The 22,997-nt window shown below is 30.4% G+C and overlaps 4 protein-coding genes across 10 annotated transcripts; 2 read left to right on the forward strand and 2 right to left on the reverse strand.

The window, feature by feature from the left end:
• Window positions 1-366: 366 nt before the first annotated feature.
• Window positions 367-7,552, reverse strand: LOC122404558 (metaxin-1). Of its 5 annotated transcripts, XM_043408615.1 has the most exons (6): window positions 7,118-7,550; window positions 5,703-5,953; window positions 5,459-5,624; window positions 4,538-4,924; window positions 575-765; window positions 367-500 (listed from the first exon to the last, which is right to left on the reverse strand). In XM_043408615.1, the coding sequence occupies exons 1-5, from the start codon at window positions 7,193-7,195 to the stop codon at window positions 610-612; spliced, it is 1,038 nt and encodes a 345-aa protein (XP_043264550.1). In that variant the 5' UTR covers window positions 7,196-7,550; the 3' UTR covers window positions 367-500; window positions 575-609. The 5 variants fall into 5 exon arrangements, 3 of the variants coding, with proteins under 3 accessions (XP_043264550.1, XP_043264551.1, XP_043264552.1); XM_043408616.1 differs by lacking the exons at window positions 367-500; window positions 575-765 and adding an exon at window positions 1,303-1,826 and having other exon boundaries at window positions 7,118-7,552; XM_043408617.1 differs by lacking the exons at window positions 367-500; window positions 575-765 and adding an exon at window positions 1,303-1,842 and having other exon boundaries at window positions 7,118-7,552.
• Window positions 7,553-7,759: 207 nt separating this feature from the next.
• Window positions 7,760-11,880, forward strand: LOC122404559 (tRNA selenocysteine 1-associated protein 1). Its single transcript, XM_043408618.1, has 5 exons — window positions 7,760-8,091; window positions 8,586-8,783; window positions 10,006-10,328; window positions 10,411-10,610; window positions 10,824-11,880. The coding sequence occupies exons 1-5, from the start codon at window positions 8,050-8,052 to the stop codon at window positions 10,946-10,948; spliced, it is 888 nt and encodes a 295-aa protein (XP_043264553.1). The 5' UTR covers window positions 7,760-8,049; the 3' UTR covers window positions 10,949-11,880.
• A 75-nt stretch (window positions 11,881-11,955) lies between these two features.
• On the reverse strand, window positions 11,956-16,860 carry LOC122404555 (transcription factor TFIIIB component B'' homolog). 2 transcript variants are annotated; one of them, XM_043408610.1, is made up of 7 exons: window positions 16,574-16,860; window positions 15,298-15,661; window positions 14,552-15,002; window positions 13,935-14,080; window positions 13,641-13,814; window positions 13,330-13,437; window positions 11,956-13,101 (listed from the first exon to the last, which is right to left on the reverse strand). In XM_043408610.1, exons 2-7 carry the CDS (start codon window positions 15,632-15,634, stop codon window positions 12,404-12,406), a joined length of 1,914 nt encoding a protein of 637 aa, XP_043264545.1. In that variant the 5' UTR covers window positions 15,635-15,661; window positions 16,574-16,860; the 3' UTR covers window positions 11,956-12,403. The 2 variants fall into 2 exon arrangements, with proteins under 2 accessions (XP_043264545.1, XP_043264544.1); XM_043408609.1 differs by having other exon boundaries at window positions 13,641-14,080.
• A 567-nt stretch (window positions 16,861-17,427) lies between these two features.
• On the forward strand, window positions 17,428-22,997 carry LOC122404517 (ras-related protein Rab-35). 2 transcript variants are annotated; one of them, XM_043408550.1, is made up of 4 exons: window positions 17,428-17,507; window positions 17,824-18,101; window positions 19,537-19,961; window positions 21,314-22,997. In XM_043408550.1, the coding sequence occupies exons 2-4, from the start codon at window positions 18,050-18,052 to the stop codon at window positions 21,440-21,442; spliced, it is 606 nt and encodes a 201-aa protein (XP_043264485.1). In that variant the 5' UTR covers window positions 17,428-17,507; window positions 17,824-18,049; the 3' UTR covers window positions 21,443-22,997. The 2 variants fall into 2 exon arrangements, with proteins under 2 accessions (XP_043264485.1, XP_043264486.1); XM_043408551.1 differs by lacking the exon at window positions 17,428-17,507 and having other exon boundaries at window positions 17,619-18,101.

The raw sequence follows: 22,997 nt of genomic DNA on the forward strand, positions 1-22,997 counted from the left end.
TTGTATCAACCTCTAAATTTTTAGAACTTGTCACATTCTCCTTAATTATTATTACGCCATTAGGTCTCAAACCCGACCTATAAAAATCTTATTGATTAATTAGTCAAAATAATCAATTTTACAATGAGCAAGTACTTACGAGCATTTTTTAAGAAATTCTATTAAATGATCCTCTTTTAAGTGACCCAAAACCCATTGACACCAAATGACATCGTACTTCTTGACGGTAAAGCAAAAATTTTGGAGTCCTTAAAATACGGCTTGATTATTGTAACTAAATATTCTTTAAGTAATTAATAGGTCAATTAAATGTTACCAATGGGATAATAGTCAGTTCTTGAGGAATAATTTTTTAAATATGTTTTTGCGACCTCAAGAAATTTTAAATTTTGCTCCACTAAATCGACATGTTTAAAATGATTTAATAATAGATTCTTAGTTATCCTTCCTATGCCTGAACCACAGTCTAACGCACTGGTCTTTGACGGAGGATTTTTTAACTGAAATTAATCAAATCATTGTTAGACAAATATTTGACTATTAAAGATTAAATGGTACATAGATTATCAAACACCTCGAAAACAGCCTTCAAAAATACTGTGGATCCCTTTATATCAGTTTGAGATATAAATCCAAAACCACCAAGCATTCCATCCACCGTCGGTGGAATATGTTTCCAATAATCGGCAGCCGCGGTATAAAATTCATTCTGTTCTTGTATATTTTCTTTTTCTTCCATTTTTTAAGGTTAATAAATAATACACTCTATTTAATTCAGAAATTAATGGTTAAGGAAAAGAGAAAAAAAAAGAACAAAAGTGTAACCACGCATTTCGCTATTTCGACGATCGGAGTACAAGCTTTGCAATAATATTTACTTGAATAACTTTTGTAATCGATAAAAAATTGTATACGTAGAATAGAAAATTTAAAAAAAGAATTTCTGCAACGCGATACTTGATCAGTTGTATGCAGAATTCAAGCGAGGAATAATAAATACAAACATTATTATTGTTTATCAAAATATCGGTATATCGATCACAAATTATCGATATGTAACTGAGAAATTGATTGTGTACCGTAACCGTTTTCGACCAATGCCTGCGAGTCAGCGGACTGCAACAGGAGTGGGGATGTAAACACGCTGTGCCTTCTTCTCGCGGAAGAATGGTTTTCCAGCCATCTTGGTATATATGAGAGGTGTGTGAATCATGAGTGATTTGATCACATTCGTTCTTAATCTCTGTGATTTTTCGTGACCCCTTCTGATCAGTGAAAGATCTGTTATTTGCAACTGTACCCCACAGGTGCGACTTCTCCTTACGAGTGCCAAAATGATTCGTTCGAAGTTGTTTATTTAATGTAAACGCACCTTAATCCCTTGCCGTACGATTTAATTGCAAGTAATTTTTCAAACGTATACTGTTCAATTTTGTTTGAATCTGTTCGTACATACAAGGATAGATTTGTTTTATAACGAGTATAACCGCATCACTGTGAAACCTTACATAAAAAACGTACGATGAGTCAGACTCGTAATTGTATGGCAAAGGGTTAAAGAGGTCGGATGTAACAAAACAATCAAGAATAATTGAAATATTTATTTTTTTCGAACATACAGCACTAAATATGGTACACAATTTTGAAAATGCACTTCAAATAAATTATTTCTCTCTCGAATCATTACTATATTAATTTTAATGTTACACGATTTGAATGAATTCGTGTTTGATTATGTAACTTCAAACGGAACGCGAATTCCATACGGATCCCAGGTTCAGAATCGACGCACCTCGGTTGGATGACATTATATTAAGCGTGCAACCCTGTAGATAATACATCCTGTGAAACAATGTACATGTAGAATGTACACCCATGGTGTAAGCATTAGTAATGTATACATATGTTTACATATACAGGGTGTTCGGCCACCCCTGGGAAAAATTTTAATAAGAGATTCTAGAGGCCAAAATAGGACGAAAATCAAGAATACCAATTTGTTGATCGAGGCTTCGTTAAAAAGTTATTAACGTTTAAAGTTCCGTTATCGCGCGCACGCAGTCTCACAAGCGGAATTTTAAACGTTAATAACTTTTTAACGAAGCCTCGATCAACAAATTGGTATTCTTGATTTTCGTCTTATTTTGGTCTCCAGAATGTCCCATTAAAATTTTTCCCAGAGGTGTCCCTGTATGTTAAACCGAAGCATTTGATGTACGTATGATATAGTATAAAACAGGGAGTGGGTTTTAAGACTACATAAATGAAATTAGAAAACAGTTCAACAATATGTACCATTTTTATAATATATTATTGTAAACACGTACAAGAAATGGCTGAAAACAGTATTGGCAATGTTCAATAGTTATTTAAATTAAATAATTGAAAGTTTTAATAGGAAGTTGGCACACTGTTTACTTAACATTTACATCTACTGATTTGCCATCTATAACATTACATTTTAATGCTACTTTTCAAGTTGTAATCGTATTTCTTATTTGTCTTTCTTCTTCATCCCATAAATGTTCAATAGAGTTTAAGTTGGAACTTTGCAGTGGATGTGATAACATGCATGGAACATTATACTATACCTTCCATTCTTTGACTATTTTGGCAGTATGTTTCGGATCATTGACTGATTGAAACCGATAATTACTTGATAAATTTCGTTTTGGTGCACAGTCTTTTAAATTTTTAGAGCATTATAGTTATATAATAATAATTAACACTAGAAAGACTGAAACTTAGTATATACCTATATTGCCCAAAAGCAGTCAAAATGACTGCGTTGTGAAAGACTAATTAATGTGTAAAGAAATTTGTTTAAAATTAATTTTTAATATTATGTTATAATATTATGAATTTAGGGCGCAGAAATAAAATAAACAACTTGTTAGAACAAGTATCACTGCATAAAGATTCGAATAACAAGTACTACTTTAGCTTATTGAGAAACTGCAATTTATCAATAGGTCTGGGTTAGGTCTGGATTAGATCTGAGTTAGATCTGAGTTAGGTCTGGATTAGATCTGGGTTAGATCTGGATTAGATCTGGGTTAGGTCTGGATTAGATCTGGGTTAGGTCTGGGTTAGGTCTCATTTACACTGTTGTTGTATTTTGTAATTTCCAAGTGTATGATTTGGTTTGGACTCGAAAAAATGTCGAATGGGACTTGACGAACAATGCTTTTAAGTGTTTTATTTGAAATTTACCTGTTAAAATAAGTGTTTTATTTACACTGTTGTTGTATTTTGTAATTTCCAAGTGTATGATATCTGTTTGGTTTGGACTTGAAAGAATGTCGAGTGAGACTTGAAGAAGGTGCTCCTGAGATCAAAATTGATGTCGAATCACACTCGACATAGGAGTGCAAAGGGTTAAGATAATTTGGATTATTAACTAATCCAGACCTAACCCAGACCTAAACCAGACCTAACCCAGACCTAACCCAGAGCTAATCCAGACCTAACCCAGACCTAACTCAGATCTAACTCAGATCTAATCCAGACCTAACACAGATCTAGGGTCTGGGTTAGGTCTGGGTTAGGTACGCCCAAATCGACAATTTATCATGTACTTGTATGTTATCATGTGTTGGTAATCGAAAAAAAATGAAAACTGTTATTTCAATACAGAGTCGAACTGGTCATATAAGAAATTTACTCAATTCAATAATAAGAGTCATTTGATTATTTAAAATTTCCCAGGCAGTCAAAATGACTGTTTTTGGGCGATATAGATATAACACATATAATGAAGGAGGGGGGAGGTAACTAGAATTATTAATAAACGCATTTATATGTTGTAGAAAAAGTCAGAAAATTCTAAGAAATTGTGTCATTATATAATTGTTTTTCTAATTGAAATAAAAAAGCAGTCAAAATGACTTCCTTGGGCAATCTAGTGTTAAGGGGGTCTTCTAGTTCAAAGTGTACAAGCAGATGTTATTCAGTTTGATGGAAGCTATCGCAATAACAAAACGTTATTGCCATTTTCCATTTAAAAAAATGTGACGGACCCCCTTTTCCCCAACAGTAGCTCCTCCAAAAATATGTTAAAAACTAAAAGATCTTTCGGGGAAGTCGATATCTTTATTAAATTTTTTAGAAAATAGCTTGTAACACTTTATTTGGTGAACCCTGTATAGCATTGGCATTTGTCAAAATGAATATATTGTTTTGCTAAGACATACAGTCTAAACAAAAACTACAATCCTTATAAAATAATAATAAAAAAAAAAAAGAAATAAAATATGTGTTGAATTTGTTTTTGAGCCTATATTTATTTTACATTTACTCACGTTTTTGATACGTATCGATACCGGATCGAAATTTATAAATTGGTATTAATAGAATGGATGCCCGAATCGGTTTTAACGTTAACTGTTAATACAGAAACGTTGACTGACATCGCATTATGTGTGCCCGATCCGCATAAGTCCATCAACATGGCGTAAAAAGGAACAACAGTCGCATAAAATGCTTCACTCGTGAACAGCACTGATCTAACTCAGTGCTTTGAATAAAAAAACTTTACCTCGACTATTCCAGTTGAAAACGCGTATCCTGCCATTGCCAGTGTAGCAAAAATTCCAGCAAAAAGTTGATTTCTTCTTTTATTAGGAAATTCATTCTCCGAATCGTTCGTCTTTTTTTGTGCGTTCTCCTCGGTCTTACGTTGCGTATACTCTTGATAATTACTTTCAAAATACTTTTGCGATATACGAGATATATATTTCACTAAATTTGTGCAAGCCTTTAAATGATTTTGTAACGCTGGATTCGGTAAAGGAACTTTGAGCAGTAGTACCAGATAAGAATATATAATGGCATCCAGCAGACTAGGTTTTGTACCAAAGAAGTAATCTAAATCTCCCAGTCTTGTAGATAACAGCGTCAAACATTTTTGCGCTTCCGAATATACCTGTTATGTACATTATTATTATTATTATTATTAAAACATTTTTAATACAATAATAGAAGTTCCGGGACTGAATCGACTGTGAAGAAACGAATTGCTCCTCGCAACACTGGATGCTCTACTTTGAACGGCGATAATTCTATTTACAGAATGTTAATTTAAAAATAAAATAACACAGCTTTTAACGATATAGAGTTTTACGAAGGTGTAAGCACCTCGTTGCAAATTACAAAACAAAATTAAAGGGCTTACTGCGAGAGGTAGCAGCTCCCCTTTCTCACACTTTTTGTTATATTAGGTCTTATGGTTTTTATAAATGAAATATTAACTACACGTGGTATTTTTGAAACATGGAATTCTTAATGTTGAAAAGTGATTATGTAAACAACTAAATAAGTACGTTTGAAATGCAATAAATTTACTGAATTTTGAGATCAATTTCATTAATTCCTCTTATTTCAAACATGTTTCGTAGGACTGAAGACTTGGATTATCGATCGACTCTCCCACAGAACTGACGTTTATCACTGCTGTTACCTTATTTTCTATAACAACCATATTATCTTCTGTAGGATATAAAGTTTCAAACAGTGCTTGGGTCTGTTTTTCGAATTTTCTTGGATAATAGAAATTTAATGGGAATGGCAATGCTTTACAGTACCATGGTCTTATCAATTCATCTACATTCTTTTTATCTATCCACCTAAAAATATAAATATTTTTGATCGTATACAGCGTTTTACACAACCTGCGTTCAATTTAAATAACGACATACACGTACCAAATAAATTGTATGGCGGGAAACAATTTTTCTTTTAACAGTGAATTATAAGCCATAACTGTTGCACATTCTTTTGGAGATAATACATGTTCTGTATTAAAATTTTGTTCTCTTAAATAATTTATTATTTCTTCAACTGAATCTAATGTGCCACTACTACATCGTAAAACGGGTAATCGACCGTTGGGTGCATTAAATAAATTACCAGAAGTATTTATTTTTAAAGATACACCATTAAATTTGGCATAAACCTGAAAATATATAGTTCTATTGAAAAAAAAATATTATTCCGGGGTTCTGCATGTACTGCATGGCAGAAACCATACATATCTGAAAGAGCTTGCCATAGAGTTTATAACAAAGGATTCTATGTTTAAAAATAACATTGTTTTTGGATCGAAGCAAATTTAATATATTTAAATCAGACGATAGGATATTGATTTGAAGAAAACCAGACGGAGTTGGTAAATTGGTTTTTATAAATGACATTATGGATAAATAGGCACATTTAAATGTATTAAAACAAAATTTATTTAAAAGTGCGGAAAACTTAAATCTCCTGCAGGATTTATATTTTTAACAAGAACTTGATCCCAAATATACTGCCTATATTGTATGTCATTAGAACATTTATAATATTACTCGCGTGTTAAATACATCAATCCAAAGTTTAAACACAAACCCTATCGAACATGTTTGAAATGAATTAGAATAAAGACTTAGAAAATACAATATAACAAATAAAACATAATTAAAAAATATTATTTTGCAAGAAAGGAACAAAGTCAAACAAAATTTTACACAAAAACTGGTGATTATGATGCCCAAATGGTTAAAAAAATTTGTAAGAAAAAAAGAGGACCAACTTAGCATTAATTTTCAAATGTTTTTAGTTTTATTTAGTTATTTATTTTTTGTTATTATTTCATGTATGATAAGTAATAAATAAATCTGTTAAAAAATTTTTCTTTTAAATCCATGCTACACCAGTACTTTTTGTTTAGCACTGTACGTAAATATCACACTGTTATTTATTTAAAAATATTTCGTATTCCTGAAACCAACATAATTATTTTGAGAATCAGAGTAATCTCAAAATTATTAACATTAAAAATAGCAGAACATTTTATAACTTCAAATCTTTTCGAGATTATATATAAGGTTGTAATTTTTATGTGACTTTTATTAAGTTTATTAATTTTATTGTTTAATAGAATTCTTATAAATTATGCTTAATTATTAAAAATAACTAAAAGAAAGTACAAATCAAAATAATTTTTATTGATTGACAATATCTACATTAAAGTGCTTAAACATATTTCAATAATTATCTCTGTTTTCATGAAATCTATTAGCAAAGAAAGAATGTGCCGCAATTAATAGAGATATCGTAACCTAAATTTAAAAATACATACCAAAACTTGTAAACAATCCGTATCAACTGATGGTAGACCCCAATCACCCTTCCATACACATAATTCGAGGTCTTTCATATCGCAGAAGCTCAAAATATCTCTCCTTTTTTTATTTTGTAAGTTAGAAAATCACCGTACACTATTTCCATTACACGATACATGGACAGAATTTAATCACCTTTAATCACTGATCCCAGACAGTGTGGCCGTGGCCGCCAATGTGGCCAGATTTGCCATAATTTAATCCATCAACGCCAACACTAGTAACGACGAACCTCCTTAGCATCGAACGGAGTGGTGGGGAAAGCCGCATCATATTTTACGTAGATTACGGAGCGTGTTACATTCCCACTCTTGCTGCAGTCTTCTGATTGGCTGTCACCAATTTCATCACCGTTTTCGACCAATACCTGTGAGTCAGCGGACTGTAACAGGAGTGAGGATGTAAACACGCTGTGCCTTCTTCTCGTGGAAGCACGGTACGTATGCCATTGACATCAGCTGTCGAGGTCAAGAAGGAAAGGCTCACACTCGCCTTCTTTCTCGATTCCCCGAAGTTGCGCGAAGTGCCGAGCTCGCGTAACATCGTTCGTACCACACCGTCAGACGCTAAAGAAGTTCGTCGTTACTAGTGTCGCCGTCGATTATGCCAAAACTGGCCACACTGCAGGACGCGGCATTTTCTGTGTTGACAGCGTACGATCGTTGCAATTGTAACCTATTTAAAATTTCAAACAATATTATTTGCATGTGTGATTATAACGTTGTAGGAAGTATGTACTAAAGAGCTTGTGCACTATTTGTACGAATCAAGCTTATCTTATTTAAAAATTAGTGAATCGAAGATTTATCATTTAAGCGTTTACAATTATTTCTCATGACAAAATTATAAATAAAATCTCATTAATTTCAAATAATCACGAGCAAGAAAAATGTCAGGACCAATGGTATTATGCCAGTTATGGATGGGAGGAGTAAGTGAATATTATATATATTAAAATATTGCGTATACAGAAATAGTTTTATATATTACTTTGCTGGAGTTTATTTGTTGTATGTAGGGTATTTCACATATTTCCGTTCATATTTTGGCAGTGTGTTCTATACGTGAAAAATAAAATTAAAATCTCATATAATAAAATGACTTTAATTACATTATTAAGAAGTTATAACTAACTCTTAGTTCCATACCGATGACAAACCACGCATTGCACTATGAATTTAATTTCAATTTAAAGTATTTTCTAATTGCAAGATACAAAGGTATTTACAACACGTACGTTACGTTACATTTCATCTTTTTTTATATGACTTCTTAACAAATACGTTTATGGACTTTTTGTTATATGGCATTTCGGTCTTATTTTTATTTGTGAAACACACTACCAAACTACGAATGAAAAAATGCAGTACACCCTGTATTTTGTATTTATTATTTTTGCGAAATTATGTATAAAATTTATTTCAGTTAGAGCCATATATGACAGAGAGTTTTATTATGAATGCTTTTCATAAAATGGGAGAGCAACCACAAACTGTTAAAGTAATGAGGAATCGTTATACTGGTGAACCAGCAGGTTATTGTTTTGTTCATTTTCCAACTGATGAGATGGCACTTGACGCAATGCACAAACTAAATGGCAAAGTTATTCCTGGTTCTAATCCAGTAAGAACTTAAAAATACTTAGTATAATCATTTGCTTCAAGGAATGATAGTTATTATATCTTTATACAGGGTGTAACATGCAGGAATGAGCTAAATGTATTTCAGAAAGTATTCAAATGACAAATACTACACTTATGATTATTCTGTCCACAATTGAATACTTGAAAGTATTCACTTGTTACAGTAATTAGCTCTGCATTTACAAAGTAGATGTATTCTGTCTCGCTATCAAATAGAGAATACAGAGCTATCTTATAATTGACGGACCAAAGTGAATACCAAATACATTAGCATCTGGTACTTCGTAGCTAAATAATTATAGAATACATTATATAATTTTAACATTCAATACATTTTAATCTACTAACGAATAATTTGTAACTGAATAAATGTAGAATACATTATATAGTTTTAACATTCAATACATGTTAACCTACTAACGAATAACGAATATATGGATTACGAATAAATTGCTATCGAAACAATAAACACTTTTTACTGTCATGTCACCCATATATGAGTGACAAGACTGTTTATTAAACAACTAAAAAAATTTATTCTTAAGATGAGACGTTAATAAAAATGTATCTGGATAAGATTCATGAATTTCAACAAGGTTCTGAATATCAGTACTGTGACAAATTTAAAAATCATACAAACGTTATGTACTTTTCGATTGTTTATAAACAAAATTTTGCGAGTATCTGTCTGGCAGAGAACATGTTAAATATGCGTCATAATCTAGTGTATATGTATATTATTAGTGTGACATTTGTTTTTTAAAATTCATATAAATGTATAACTTTTTAAAAAAATAGGTAAATATTTAAAAAATCTTGAATTTACAAATTTGTATTATTTTTAAATAACGTATAAATTTATCAATAATATTCATAATAATAATTCTATAAATGTATCAATATAATTATTTATTCATTGATTCGAACAAATTTGATAAATTCTGTATTAATTTTGAATACATTTTAAAACCAACAATTATGTACTTTATTTCAAAGGCGTTATTACTGCAAAATAAAGGCAAATCGGGCGCGGTGCCATAAGACATTTTTTGTTTAGTTTGTAGCTCCTCTATTATCTCTGCAGAGGATGAAATATATACTTGTTACACTCTGTATATAACTATGAAAATAATTATAGAATTAAACAGCGAATGCAACAAATTATTAAATTATTTTTTTAACGCGTTGGCTTTGTATTTTAGGCTGTAAGATTTCGATTAAATCATGCTAGTACAACGGGAAAACCAGCGGCTGAACGAGAATTCAGTATTTGGGTCGGAGATTTATCAACAGACGTCGATGACTATTCTTTGTATAGAGCATTTGCTGCCAAATATAATTCAATTAGAACTGCAAAAGTAATTTTAGATAGTTCTGGGTTTAGTAAAGGATATGGTTTTGTTAGATTTGCTAATGAGGAAGAGCAGAAAAATAGTCTGGTTACTATGAACGGATACAGAGGACTGGGAACAAAGTCGTTAAAAATTTGCAATGCTGTTCCTAGGCCCTGGAATAAACTGTCAGGGTGTGTATAAAACATCTATAAAATTTTAATCGCATAGTACAAACTGTTTCTATTTAAAATTTAATTCTTTTTATTTTCTCAGTTCTACTCCTCCGCAATCATCGTCTGAATATACAGCATCGAATATGAATTCGGATTCGTATAACTACTATGATACGTCGTCGTATTGGAACAGTTACAGCGCGTGGCAACAAGGTTACTATGAAAGTGAACCTACGTCAGACGGATATAATAGTTATGTATCGGATCAAAAACCTGAAGAAGATGAATTGGAATTGATTGGTAAGATAATGTCTCTTTACATGTATATTAGAGGTGTGCAACTTTGTGCTGGACAATGTTGGACCAAAGAACTTGAAAATGTTTCCGTAGAACTAAACAATAACAAATATTCACTCAATATGAAGTCAGAAAACAAGATATATAATATAATAATAATTGAGAATTTCATATAATTATAATTTTCATTTCCTTTTTCTGTTTCTTTTTTTGCAGAGCATTCAATTCCTACAGATATCGATAAACTTAATAGAGAAATAATAGAACAAGACTATAATTTGTGGGATGCATTGGAAAGTTCAAAATGGATACCGTGTGATACACTAGAATTATGTTATTAGAGATCCTTTATATGCATTAGTTTTATTTCTTACGTTTGTTCCTTACTTCATTAAGAATTTAAATAAATTTTTAGTCCGTGTACAAACATTATATTGGAAACAATCTCTAACCAAAATATTATTCTGTATTCCTTAAACTTTAAGAATTATTTAACACCTTTCTTAAGAATCTTTGACAATAGTCCTATCTTGCTATTGTTTTAACAACAAAGTTACAACAAATGGGCACAATAACTATATATCGTAATCCTAGTGTGAAGGTTTGTTATTAAATTCCCGGCTTCAATGTTAATTACTATGTAATTAAATGGAGTCTTTTACACAAAATTGACAAGCCCGGATGCTGGCACAGCAAACAATTTTTTATTACAATGTAAAGCTATCTGACATTGGACTCAGAATTGTAAAAAATTGGTGCTGGGGAAATGTTTGTTTCTTGTTCGAATTGGATCACTTCTCGAGTAGCTTCAATAGAATACATATTGGTATTTTTATGAAAGTGAAAAAGATGAGCAAATCGTTTAAGGCAGGTTAATTGAGGCAGTTGAAAATAAATCCTGTATATGGAATGAAACTAGAGACTACTACAATTTGTCATAAAAAAATACAAAATTCATCCATGTACCTACACCCTATCCTCTATTTCTAATGTTTTGCGAGATATTCGAGTAAATACGTTTTACTGTCTTTACTTTGAGTTAAATATGGAATGCAAAATCGTTTAGAAATCTGAAAGAATAAGTGTAAAATTCAATTTAAAAATCATCCGACCAGCGACATAAAGTTTGAATAACCGAATGTTACAAATTTTCGAGATCCCGCCCTAATCTAGAGCTCGGGTACTCGTATATCCTTAGTACTTACACATATTAGTAAAGCATAATGTATGAAATATAAAATTTTAGTTATAATTAATCTCACCGAGTAGACCGAAATACACTGTATTAATTAAAAACGAAAATGATTAAAACACTGAACAGGGTTATAATATAAAAATAGAGTCGAAATGAGTTCTATATAAACTTGTTTATTATTTTTATGCGTTAAAACACTCAAGCATATTGTATTTCTTTTTTCCACTCTAACGAACTTATTGCTTTTGTAAAAACTTAACTTTATAATCAATAAAAAAAATGATGTATACATGCTAGAATAGGTTTCTAATTTAAATTGTTTTATATAAATTTCCTTTTTCTGTCTAATTTCTCGCAAACGAGACCGGTTGGTTCAGAAACATTTGGAAGAGAATTCAGTCACTTTGAAGAAACCGTCACATGTGCATTAATGCAGCGTCTCTCAAAGTAAAGGAATGTTACATTGAAAGAGGAATACGAAAGACAGCCTTTAATGTAGAAACATGTGAATAGCTTAAAATCTTGGAAATTCACAGAAACTATAGAATTCACTAAAATTAATCAGTTAGCCTTCTGAGGGACTCGTATATTGTAAAACAAATTATTCGTATTCTTGTTTTACTGTAATCGATTCAGCATCCGATAATTTGGTACTTACAGTTGCTAAGAGTTCTGGTGGTAAATTTACAGATGTAATGTTAGATTCCTTGAGAGTTTGAGAAGAATTAATGTTAGAACTAACCATATAAACTTGTAAAACACTTTTTCCAGGTTCCTCTGGCGATTCCTTTGATAAAATAACTAATGATCCTGGCTCAACATTATCAATATTTGGTATGACTGTTTTAACAGAACTCGTACATTGAGTTTCTTGATTAGTATTAATATTATCGATGATTAAATTATTTGCAATTTTCAAGTCGTCTTTTGGCGATGTTATAGTTTCGTGATCGATAGAACCATAATTTAATATTTCATTGTCAAGCGTATTTATATCCGGTCCTTGTAATTTTTTTACTTTTGGTAATCTTCCGGATCTAGTTGGTCTGACATGATAGACCTCTGAATCGCTATCGAATCCATTGTATACACTTAATGATTGCACATCATCTATTTCTATCGATGACTTCTCTAATATTTTTACCTCTTCTCTCGACCCTTTATGACTTCTTTTATTAGTCTTATTAAATACTTCTTCGCATTGCTCTTTCTCTAGATTTTCATTCTGTACCATGAACTCTAAACAATTTTCTTCTTCGTCCGAAGCATCCATTTCAGCAATACTAGTTGCTACGATCCCTAAAATTATACGTTAAATAAGCATTTATACGCGTAACTTAATTCTTCTAATTTAATATCAAGGCATTCGAAATATAACCATGTATAATAGAAAAATGTTACAAAGTATAATAATTTATGTATTATTTTATTAAAAAGCACGGTTAAACTTCATTTGTTACTAACATAACAAAAGTTACAGTAGAGTTAAGAGAAAATAGCTCGTAATGCTTGTAGTTTTCAACTTACTGCATTTCCGTTTTTTCGATATTTTGAATTTTTTCTTTTCCGCCGGCCTTTGTAGCTTCCGTTTTTCTAGCGTATCAGAATGCTCTTTTTCTGAGCTTTCAAACGTGGCTATTAATGTAAACAAACATCAAAAATTTAATAACCAGCATGTTAATATTCGCAGATTAGAATTATTTTTTTCATGAATGTTTTAACAAAATTCTGTTACATTTATACCTTTATAAGCAGGTATATTTATTAGTAATTAAAATTCATACTTGCATTTTTACATAAAAAAATAGTTGTATATTATATTAAAAAAAAAAACTTACCCAATGATTTCTCTAACATATCGGTATCAAATTCTTGATGGTATGCAAGTGCTTTTTCAACTAAGTTCCTATTTACTTTTTCTTCTTTCTTAAATTTTAATTTAATCTCTTGCCGTGTTCTATTTGGAAAAAGACTTTGCATCAGCAGGAAATCCGTACCCACTGTATTCAATGCTTTATAAAATTTCAAAGTTTCCCATTTAGTCCACTCTTTACTTTTTTGACGTTTTTTATAGAATCCACTTCCATTGTTATCATCGTCAACAACAGCGTCCTTAGATAATACTTCTTTACCTTTTTTTGCATTAGTTTGTTCTATAACAAGACTTTGTTCATCTATTATTAACTGACCATCTGGTCCAACTTTTACTTGAGGTACAGGCATTGCAGATGACGGATCGTCCACATTTTCTTCTTCTTCTTCTTGGATTTCTTCAGATCTGTAATATTGCATCGTATGATTTTATTACTTTCCGATCTATAAGGAAGAAATGATTGTAATCGAGAAAAATGTTTTCAATTTCTTTTTTTTTTACAGAAAAATATATTTTAAGGCCTGTTAATTATATTCTGTTTATTTTAAACAAATTTGTTATTGCGCGTATGTACATCGTCGTGTGTGTTTATCGACACAAATGGATTTCAATGAAACTTTATATTGAAGTTTTATATCCTCGTATCAAGGTCTGATTAAAGTCTAATTTTCTATACATTACATTTCTTTCGTTATCATTTTATTCAAATAATTATTTTCTTTAATATGAAATCGACGTGTGAAAAAGTATAGTGATGTACTCGATTTTGTTGATTAAATTTAACTTTAATTTTATAAAACCAAATTTAAACTGCATTTTAGAAATTACTATTAATTTGAAAAATATTTTGTTTTATTAAGTTAAGATGATACTTACTGGCATTCTGAAATTTTTCTTGCGACCATCCCAGATTCTTTAGACCTCTTCATGGGATTAGTAATAGGATTATAATATATTAGATCATACATTGTAAGCTTAGTTCTATCTGGCGTTTTATTTTCATGCTTAATATGAAATTCCCTTCTAGCTTCTGCTAATTTTCTCGCAGATTCTGAAACTAAAATACGTCTCTTCTGACCTATTTTTGATTTCTGTAAGTTCTTAGTATTATTAGCAATAGTGTCCTTAACACTTTCTGCTGAGTGAATCAAATCGTTTCTTGTGTGATTGATTGTGGCACAATTTACTCTCCTACTATCATCTTCTGATTCGCTTGCACTTGCTCCACTTCCCTGTATGCTATTTCTTCGTACTCTACCACCACTGTCTAATTTAGGTGTCGGTCTTATATAGCCTACTCTGCATTGTGCTGATTTTATAGGAGTAACTGGAAATTACGAATAGTTGACAATTACTAATTACTTCGATATTCAAGTTTTTTAAATCTTTAAATACATAAAGTGTAACATCTATCCATCTATCTGTTTAAGCTAATCTCAAAAACTATTGAAATGACTTTGAATGGGATTTTATCATTGTATGACAACTTTTTCTGAAAGAACAAACAGTTACTTTACACTCTAATTACTTTGACGTTTCATGACTTTCTTTATCTTCAAAAGTCTGTTAAGGCCAAACAATTGTATTTTCACAACAAATAATATATAATTCGCCACATTTACCAATTTGTGTTGTATTTAAATTTTCTGACGATTGTGTAGTCTCTTTTCTCGATTCATCCGAATTTTGTTTAGATTCGTCTTCACATTGGGTGTCTTGCTTGTTATGGCGCAGCTGTTCACTTTGCGTCTGCTCTATGATCGCTAAATTTTCCTCTACTTGCTTTTCTTGAGAATCATTTTCTGGAGTTTCTTGTAATACCAAACAAGTATCATCGGATTTACTTTTATTTTTTTCGTCGCATTCAATTACATTAACAGTTTCGGTAACTGACGTGTCCTGTGTCACTTTTCGTCGTGGCGGTACACTAACCATAGCTTTTATACGTGCTCTCTTCATTTCGTCGATGTAAAAGTAAAATAAGATCTGCACATATGATAAAGTATTCAAATTTTTGTAATATATACGCATTTTGTTTATACAGTCTGTCCAGCAGATTTTCACACAATTTTGCCAGCAAGTTCTATGGTTAAAAATAAATAAATATAAAGTATTTGCAAGTTTTATACACAGAACAAGCTGGCAAACTTTATAAAGAAATCTGATAGATAAGAAAAGTTATTTGTATGGCATTAATATACAAATGGAAAAAAAATTACTCCAGTTTTAAAAATTATTTGAATCAGTAGAACATAAAGTCCTTCAAAACTTCAGAAACAAATTCAAAAATCTATATAAAAAATACAAAAATGTTATTATTTTAATTATAAAATTTAAATCAAATGATACAACGCTTTATAAAAATATGATTCAGAACTTTCGTTCAAATATGTTGGATAATGTATATTTTTCATAAGAGTGTCCAACAGTGCTTACATTCGTGAACAATTACATGTACGAATGTAATTCCAGTAATTAAAATTAAAGCCAGAAACCAATTAAAAGATTAAAATTTGATTATTATCATGAAACTTACTACAATCTCTTTAAGGCCAAATGTTAAACAGCTTATATCTAAAATCCAATGTCAGTCTTTACATACTTCTTGAAAAGCCTACTTTAATTATACGTAATTACATTTCAAAAGAACGTCGCGTAAATTCCACTAAAATTAAGCTCAATAAATTTCAGTCTCGAGTACGAATATTTTTATGGGCTATTGTATATTCGTAGCACAAGAGTTGGTAGAATAATTATCCATTTGTTAAGAAAACTATGTGTTGAACGTAATAAATTAGAAATATCGAGACAAATGAATGCAAAACTATAAAATACCGATACTAATGACATTTCTTAACCTAACAATACTTCAAGATTTCAGGTTATTTGTCTGCTTACCAAGAACACAGTTCGTGGATATATCGAAAAGTGAATCGACAATATTAAAACAGTATTCTTTTAAAACATTCTTCTACTAAAATTAAGAAAATTCTTTGGTTAATTTACAATCATTGACATCTTGATGTTTTGATGTACTTTTTTTTCATTTCTTCTGTAGTTGAAACACAACACTTATGCAGAGGCAGATAACTCTCAAAGTTTTAAACGGACATTTTGCAACATCACAGATGTCATGTCTTGAAAATTATCGAGAGGTTGGAAAATCTGAAGTCTAACAAGGAAAATACAAGACCTCCTGGTTACTGATTTATTCGGAACTTTATACACTGATAGGTTTCAACGCCCTCTTTGTGAAGATATGTCATTCTAATTTTTTCTGGAGGTAGAGCTCATGGATATCTACAAAAAAGTATTAAACAACATTTCCGTATAGCGTCAAACAAATCTATTAAACATGAAAAACGAATTTTTAAGAAAATTCGACAGTGAATACTGAACGGGGGGTGCTGAAATTTTGCCCCCGAAATTTTATGCACTTTCGAGAACAAAATTCGAGTAGGTAGACAAATGTTTAAAATAAAATTTAATTCTTCCAAAGATTTATATCAAATGTTTAAAACATTTTTTATAAGTAACGCGAAATGAGAATATAAAACGTATATAGTTCGTATGCCGTTGACGCTGTTAGATCAGATATCAGTTGTTCAAGAACGGGAAGGCAAATGTGGGCCTTTCTCTCTCGACTCCCACGAGATGGTCCGAAGTGCGACCGCACTCACTTCGGGCAGCTTCGGGAAATCGAGATAGAGGGCGAATGTCAGTTTATCTTTGTCGACTCTTCTGGCATAGCGAGAAAGTGGAATGAGGTGTCCGGGGTGTCCCCGGTGCACCCCGGGCCCTGTCTGGCATCTTTGGTTGACAACTGATACATGTACGAATATACGATATTTTATCTCTTAATAATTTTTAATAAAAATCCAATAGTATATATAATAGAATGCAGCAGTAATGCGGAGGCGTCGGTTTTTAAATTTATTACACGAAACAAATTGAACATTTCGAAACTGTTTAATGGAAATTTCTTTTCCGATAATGTTATTTGTTCAACCAATGATATTTATTAACAGGAGGATGTAAATCATTATCATTACATAAAAGCGCAGCCTTTAAAATAAATTGAATGTGCTGATTGTTACTAGTTGATACGGAGTAGGCGTCATCTTTAACGAATATAATTTTTTTCTCAGTAGTGATAATGAATTGTGATATCGCGGCAAATAAACATGGCGCTGATTTGATACTGGAGTCCTTTACTTCGGACAAGCCGCAAGCCTTGTCGCAATTTGCACAAACTCGGATATTACATTTTTCATATCTGCCCTCGGACAAGTCAAATAATTTGAGACACAGTGATTGTATTGTACATATTTCGAAAGGAAACGTGTAATAAACCTGCACGTCATACATGTCAAAATGGCACGGGAATATGATCATTTATTTAAGCTTCTAATAATAGGTGATAGTGGTAAGTGTATAAATACTGATATGTGTTAAATATATTCAGTAGCGAGGCTACACTCCTCTGCGGAAGTTTATTACAAAGAGTTACAATTTAATTATGAAATAATAATATGTCATTTATATTTTTAATGAAACCCAAACAATAGAATATTATAACACAAATAATTGTATAAAATGGCAATATATTGGTACTAAAGTTTATAGAATACCATATTTCTTGTAATCTAGATGAGTAATACCATATTTCTAGTAATATTGACATGAACTTTTCTTTTCTATCTAAACTAGAAAAATGTATGTTCTATGATAAAAAAATACCACACTAAGTAATTTTGTTAATTTTTGCAAATGTAATTAAATGATAACAACTCTTGTATTAATATCATTTTTCTATCGGCAATATGTATTTACGTTAAACATTCCTTTTGTTTAATGTTGATTTGAAATTGTAAACATTAATGCCGATCTGATAGCATATTTTTAAAGTTTTCAAGTTTGTAAATTTTCAACAAGTAAATATTTAATATTATGCGAGATGCAGTTTAAAAATTTTGTGAAATTAATAATAACGGGCATATGAAAATCATTAAACGACTGTGAAACAGAAAATATTCAAAATTTACATCGGAAGAAGTATTCTATTGTAAAAATTGTAAAAGTGTTAAAATATAGTTGAAAAATAATATGTAATCTTTTAAGAAACTAAGAATAACAAAGAATAGAACATTCAAAAGTGACATCCAATTGTTAGCATCAAATTTACAAGTCAAAGTCAATCGGCTGTTACATATTAATTATCTCTATGATGGATTAATTATTATAGAATCTTGCCGTTACAAGCTTGTATTTTTGTATTGTATTAATTACTTTAATTTAAAAAAATAAAAAATCCACTTAACGACACATTTAATTGATTGGGAAAAGATTGCAAGTCACATGTAAGAGAATTTGTGAATACAGTACACCTATATATTATTTTTTTATTTTGTCGTATTTATTACAGATTTTACAAATTAGTTTTGATATTGAGGATTAATTTTCCAAACTGTAGTACTTGTTTTCCAAATATCTATGTTATCTTTTTTACTTTTTTTAAAATTTCCTTTATTATTTATGTTTATTTAAAAATATTTACATAAAGATTTATAGCATTTTATGATTCTAATAAGTCTTTTAGGTATTTACATTTTAGTCATATAATTGTGTCAGTATAATAGTTCATTGTTAGTGGTTTTGTGTAGGTGTCAATTCTAGCTTCGTGTTTATTCATTAGACGTATGATTTCTTCTTGTATAAAGGGAACATTTAATGATTTGCGAATATCATTCTTAACATATCAGGGAGCATCTATTATTGTGCGAGGATCAACAATATATGTATAAATTTTAGGAAAATATGCTCGTTTAATTATATTTCCCTTCTTACTTTTTGTGTTTAAGGTGTAGGCAAAAGTTCATTACTCTTACGATTTGCTGACAATACTTTTAATGGCAGTTACATAACAACAATAGGAGTGGATTTTAAAATACAAACTGTGGAAATAGATGGTGAGAGGGTAAAACTCCAAATTTGGGATACAGCTGGGCAAGAACGTTTTCGGACAATAACTTCAACTTACTACAGGGGCACACATGGTGTTATAGTTGTATATGATGTGACTAGTGGTGATTCCTTTGCTAATGTTAAAAGATGGTTGCATGAAATCGAACAAAATTGTGATGTGGTGAACAGGGTACTTGTAGGAAATAAGAATGATGCACCCAATGATAAAGTGGTATTAACAGAAGACGCACAAAGATTTGCAAATCAAATGGGAATTCAGTTGTTTGAAACTTCTGCTAAAGACAATATTAATGTTCAAGAAGTAAGTAAAATTTGTATTCGATATATCTTTATGAACGAACTAATATTTTCCAATATTTTACTATCTGATACAAGTAGGTAAATGTATTACGTATCATTGAATTTCTTTTTTGTGTTATTCGTTCGTGACTAGTGTTCGAATATCAATATCAGGCAATTTTTTATTTATCCCTACATCGATAGTTTTGTATTAAAGAAGTTATAAAAATGTTCAATGTTAGGATTATATTTGGGAAAATTTTTAATGTTTAAATTGAAGCTGTTGGAATTCAGATTGTTAGATAAATACTTCTTATCTTATTTTAAATAAATTTAGAATGTTTGAACATGTTAACGTGTTAACTGCTATCACTGGTGACCTACTGGTTAACTTCACTTATATCAATGTGTTGCAAAATTGTTTACAATGAAAATTTCTTTTCACGGTTTTACACAACTAGATAGTCTAGGTCTCAGCATTACCACCACACGGAAACTTAATGCATTAAAAGTGTTTATTGATAAATCATCAGTCCTTTACCGAATCATAAATACAATATTTTATAATACATGTACCTTAGTTTAATAGGTAAATTTGTACGATGGACAATTGACTAAGTTATAGAAAATATATTGAGTTTTTAATAATTGGGTAGATCGTAATATATCGTATATCTGCAAATCAGTTGTATAAAATTTTCTGTGACAATAAATTTTAAAAAGATAAAATCAAGGAGGATAAAGTCAAGTTAAGGGGGTCGTTGTAAAAGGGAGTTTTTAATCTTTAAATTTATGGTAGTTTAGTTGTACAAACAATGTTTTACACTTTTGGAAGCTATTGGAAATTCAAACATTTTTTACACTAAAACCATCTGTACATTCTTACCCACTTCCTAGTGTAAAAGGATCTTCAAGGAAGTGCGACTTAGAAATGTGAAAGTAGGTGGTTCAACCTTTAAAATGATCCAGGAATATGTTCAAATATCATTAGTTTAGGAGATATTTTAATTTTAGCGTAGTTAAGAAATCATGACTTTTTTGTTAATATTATGAGTTCAGTGATTGAAATGGATAAACTTTTATTTATAACTTCACTTTGTCAAACTGTAGAAAGTATCTAAAAGTTCGTAAACATATCTGTGATGTATTAATCATAGATATTTATATGAAAACTATAAGGATAGTGGAAAATATAATGGAAAATACATAGATAATACATAATTATTTTATACAAGTATATTTTGTATGAAATATTATGTGATATGCTCCATATATTCAATATTTTGTTATGCATAATATTTTGCACCGAGTAGAAGATTGGAGCACAATCTGGTAATAAATTAATCTAAGCTTGTATTAATTTGTTGTATTTAGATGTTTATGGCAATAACGCGGCAAGTATTGAGGACCAAGAAGGAGAAGAAGGAGCGACAAGCTGGACAACCCAACGAAACAGTGAATTTAAGGAAAAACCCAAAACAACATAAAAAGAAATGTTGTTAACAGTATTGTATAAAAATACAGTTTGTTGTTGGTACTGTTTGATGCAATGGCAGAAGTAAATTAAAAGAAGCAGAGGGTATGCGATAAGAGAAAAATGTACACATAATGTAATACTAATGTTTTTTTAAAACTATTAAGTTTTATATTGAAATTACAACATCGAATAGTGTATTCTCATAGAAGTATACTTTGACTCTAGTTAACATACAATATATATAGGATGCAAAAATTATGAGTGTGCAGTGTTCATTTAGCAAGAATAATTTAGCAAGCAATATATTTTCGAACATGCTACATATTCAGTGCAGTATTAAAAATCTAAAGGCCTATTTGTACTATTTAATTATACAAAAAGTATTAGCACAAGAAGGGAAATAAAATAAAATTATATAGTTGTTTCTTATACAAGCTTTGCATAAATATGATATAATTTATCAAAAGTATGGTATAAAATGTAATGTAAAATGATATACATTATGCAAATCTTTACCCAAATTTTTTGAGCAGATCAAGAATGCTACATATTTAAGATTTGTATTATTACAGAAAAATTCTTTTTAACGAGTTACCATAAGAGCTAAATATTGCTAATACATAATATTTAATGTTTTACAACAAAAGAGGCGATCGATATTATTAGCAAGTCCAAATAACTTTTAACGTATTTTATTGTCTTAAGGTTCCTGTGGTTTAACGATGTTTTTTTGCACTCTAAATTGAATTAAAGTAAATGATAGAAATTGTCTACGGTATGACAGAGGCAAGCTTCTCAATTGGCACAGAAAGGATTACATCGCAAGTTTCTTCGTACATTACAAATAGATTAACATATTTGATAAAATTCAAACTTTTTCAATATATTTTCACGGTAATAATACTTTTTAAGTACAAATAGTGTTGTAAAAATTTCCGTGCTAATACAATAATAGGAAAAAATGTATGATATTTTATCTATAAGCATTTTTATAAACATGGTATGTGCGATCTGTATCTGTAATAATATCACAGTTTAAATTACAATTCATTAGCATGCGTGATGAAAGGAAACAATCATATGGTAGTCTTTTATGTTTGCGAACATTTTGTTTATCGAACATTGCAAAACGTTTAATAAGCGTGATGTTTTCGTAACGGTAACAATCTCATAAAAATTACTAACAAAATTATTTTTGTTCAATAAGAAACTAAAAAACTTCGTTGTAGCAGGAAAGACGAACATGTAAGTATGTAATAATTTGTCATGTTTGATAATAAACATGATATGGTTAATATGCTATATATGATATAATAATATGATAAATGTCTTCTTTCCATCTGTGATAATAGTTAGGATATCGACGCAGCTGCCGCTGTAATACCGTCACGAATAAGTCTATGAATTATCATAATTGATGTTGCTAATTTTGGTCTGTACACCATATCTTTTTAACGAGACAATGATGCGGCATCCTATAACGTGTAAATATTCTACTTGCCAGTTTTAGTGGCATATCACAAGTATTCTTATCAATTATATTCAATATTGTTTACTGTTATACTTTAAAATATAAATAAA

Source organism: Colletes gigas, unplaced genomic scaffold (genome assembly GCF_013123115.1).
Source record: "Colletes gigas isolate AHSC1104 unplaced genomic scaffold, ASM1312311v1 Colletes_gigas_Sc00003, whole genome shotgun sequence".
Lineage (NCBI taxonomy): Eukaryota > Metazoa > Arthropoda > Insecta > Hymenoptera > Colletidae > Colletes > Colletes gigas.

What these genes read in the sequence shown, in the direction of transcription:
- LOC122404517 (XM_043408550.1), top strand. Translation starts at nt 18,050, where the DNA reads ATGGCACGGGAATATGATCATTTATTTAAGCTTCTAATAATAGGTGAT. An exon ending in TCTAATAATAGGTGATAGTG is followed by an intron (nt 18,102 to 19,536) that starts GTAAGTGTATAA and finishes TTTGTGTTTAAG; the next exon opens with GTGTAGGCAAAAGTTCATTA. An exon ending in ACAATATTAATGTTCAAGAA is followed by an intron (nt 19,962 to 21,313) that starts GTAAGTAAAATT and finishes TGTTGTATTTAG; the next exon opens with ATGTTTATGGCAATAACGCG.
- LOC122404555 (XM_043408609.1), bottom strand. Translation starts at nt 15,634, where the DNA reads ATGAAGAGAGCACGTATAAAAGCTATGGTTAGTGTACCGCCACGACGA. An exon ending in AGAAAAATTTCAGAATGCCA is followed by an intron (nt 14,081 to 14,551) that starts GTAAGTATCATC and finishes GCAATATTACAG; the next exon opens with ATCTGAAGAAATCCAAGAAG. An exon ending in TATGTTAGAGAAATCATTGG is followed by an intron (nt 13,438 to 13,640) that starts GTAAGTTTTTTT and finishes TTACATTAATAG; the next exon opens with CCACGTTTGAAAGCTCAGAA.
- LOC122404558 (XM_043408615.1), bottom strand. Translation starts at nt 7,195, where the DNA reads ATGAAAGACCTCGAATTATGTGTATGGAAGGGTGATTGGGGTCTACCA. An exon ending in CGGATTGTTTACAAGTTTTG is followed by an intron (nt 5,954 to 7,117) that starts GTATGTATTTTT and finishes ATATATTTTCAG; the next exon opens with GTTTATGCCAAATTTAATGG. An exon ending in TTTCAACTGGAATAGTCGAG is followed by an intron (nt 766 to 4,537) that starts GTAAAGTTTTTT and finishes TGAATTAAATAG; the next exon opens with AGTGTATTATTTATTAACCT.
- LOC122404559 (XM_043408618.1), top strand. Translation starts at nt 8,050, where the DNA reads ATGTCAGGACCAATGGTATTATGCCAGTTATGGATGGGAGGA. An exon ending in CCCTGGAATAAACTGTCAGG is followed by an intron (nt 10,329 to 10,410) that starts GTGTGTATAAAA and finishes TTATTTTCTCAG; the next exon opens with TTCTACTCCTCCGCAATCAT. An exon ending in AGATGAATTGGAATTGATTG is followed by an intron (nt 10,611 to 10,823) that starts GTAAGATAATGT and finishes CTTTTTTTGCAG; the next exon opens with AGCATTCAATTCCTACAGAT.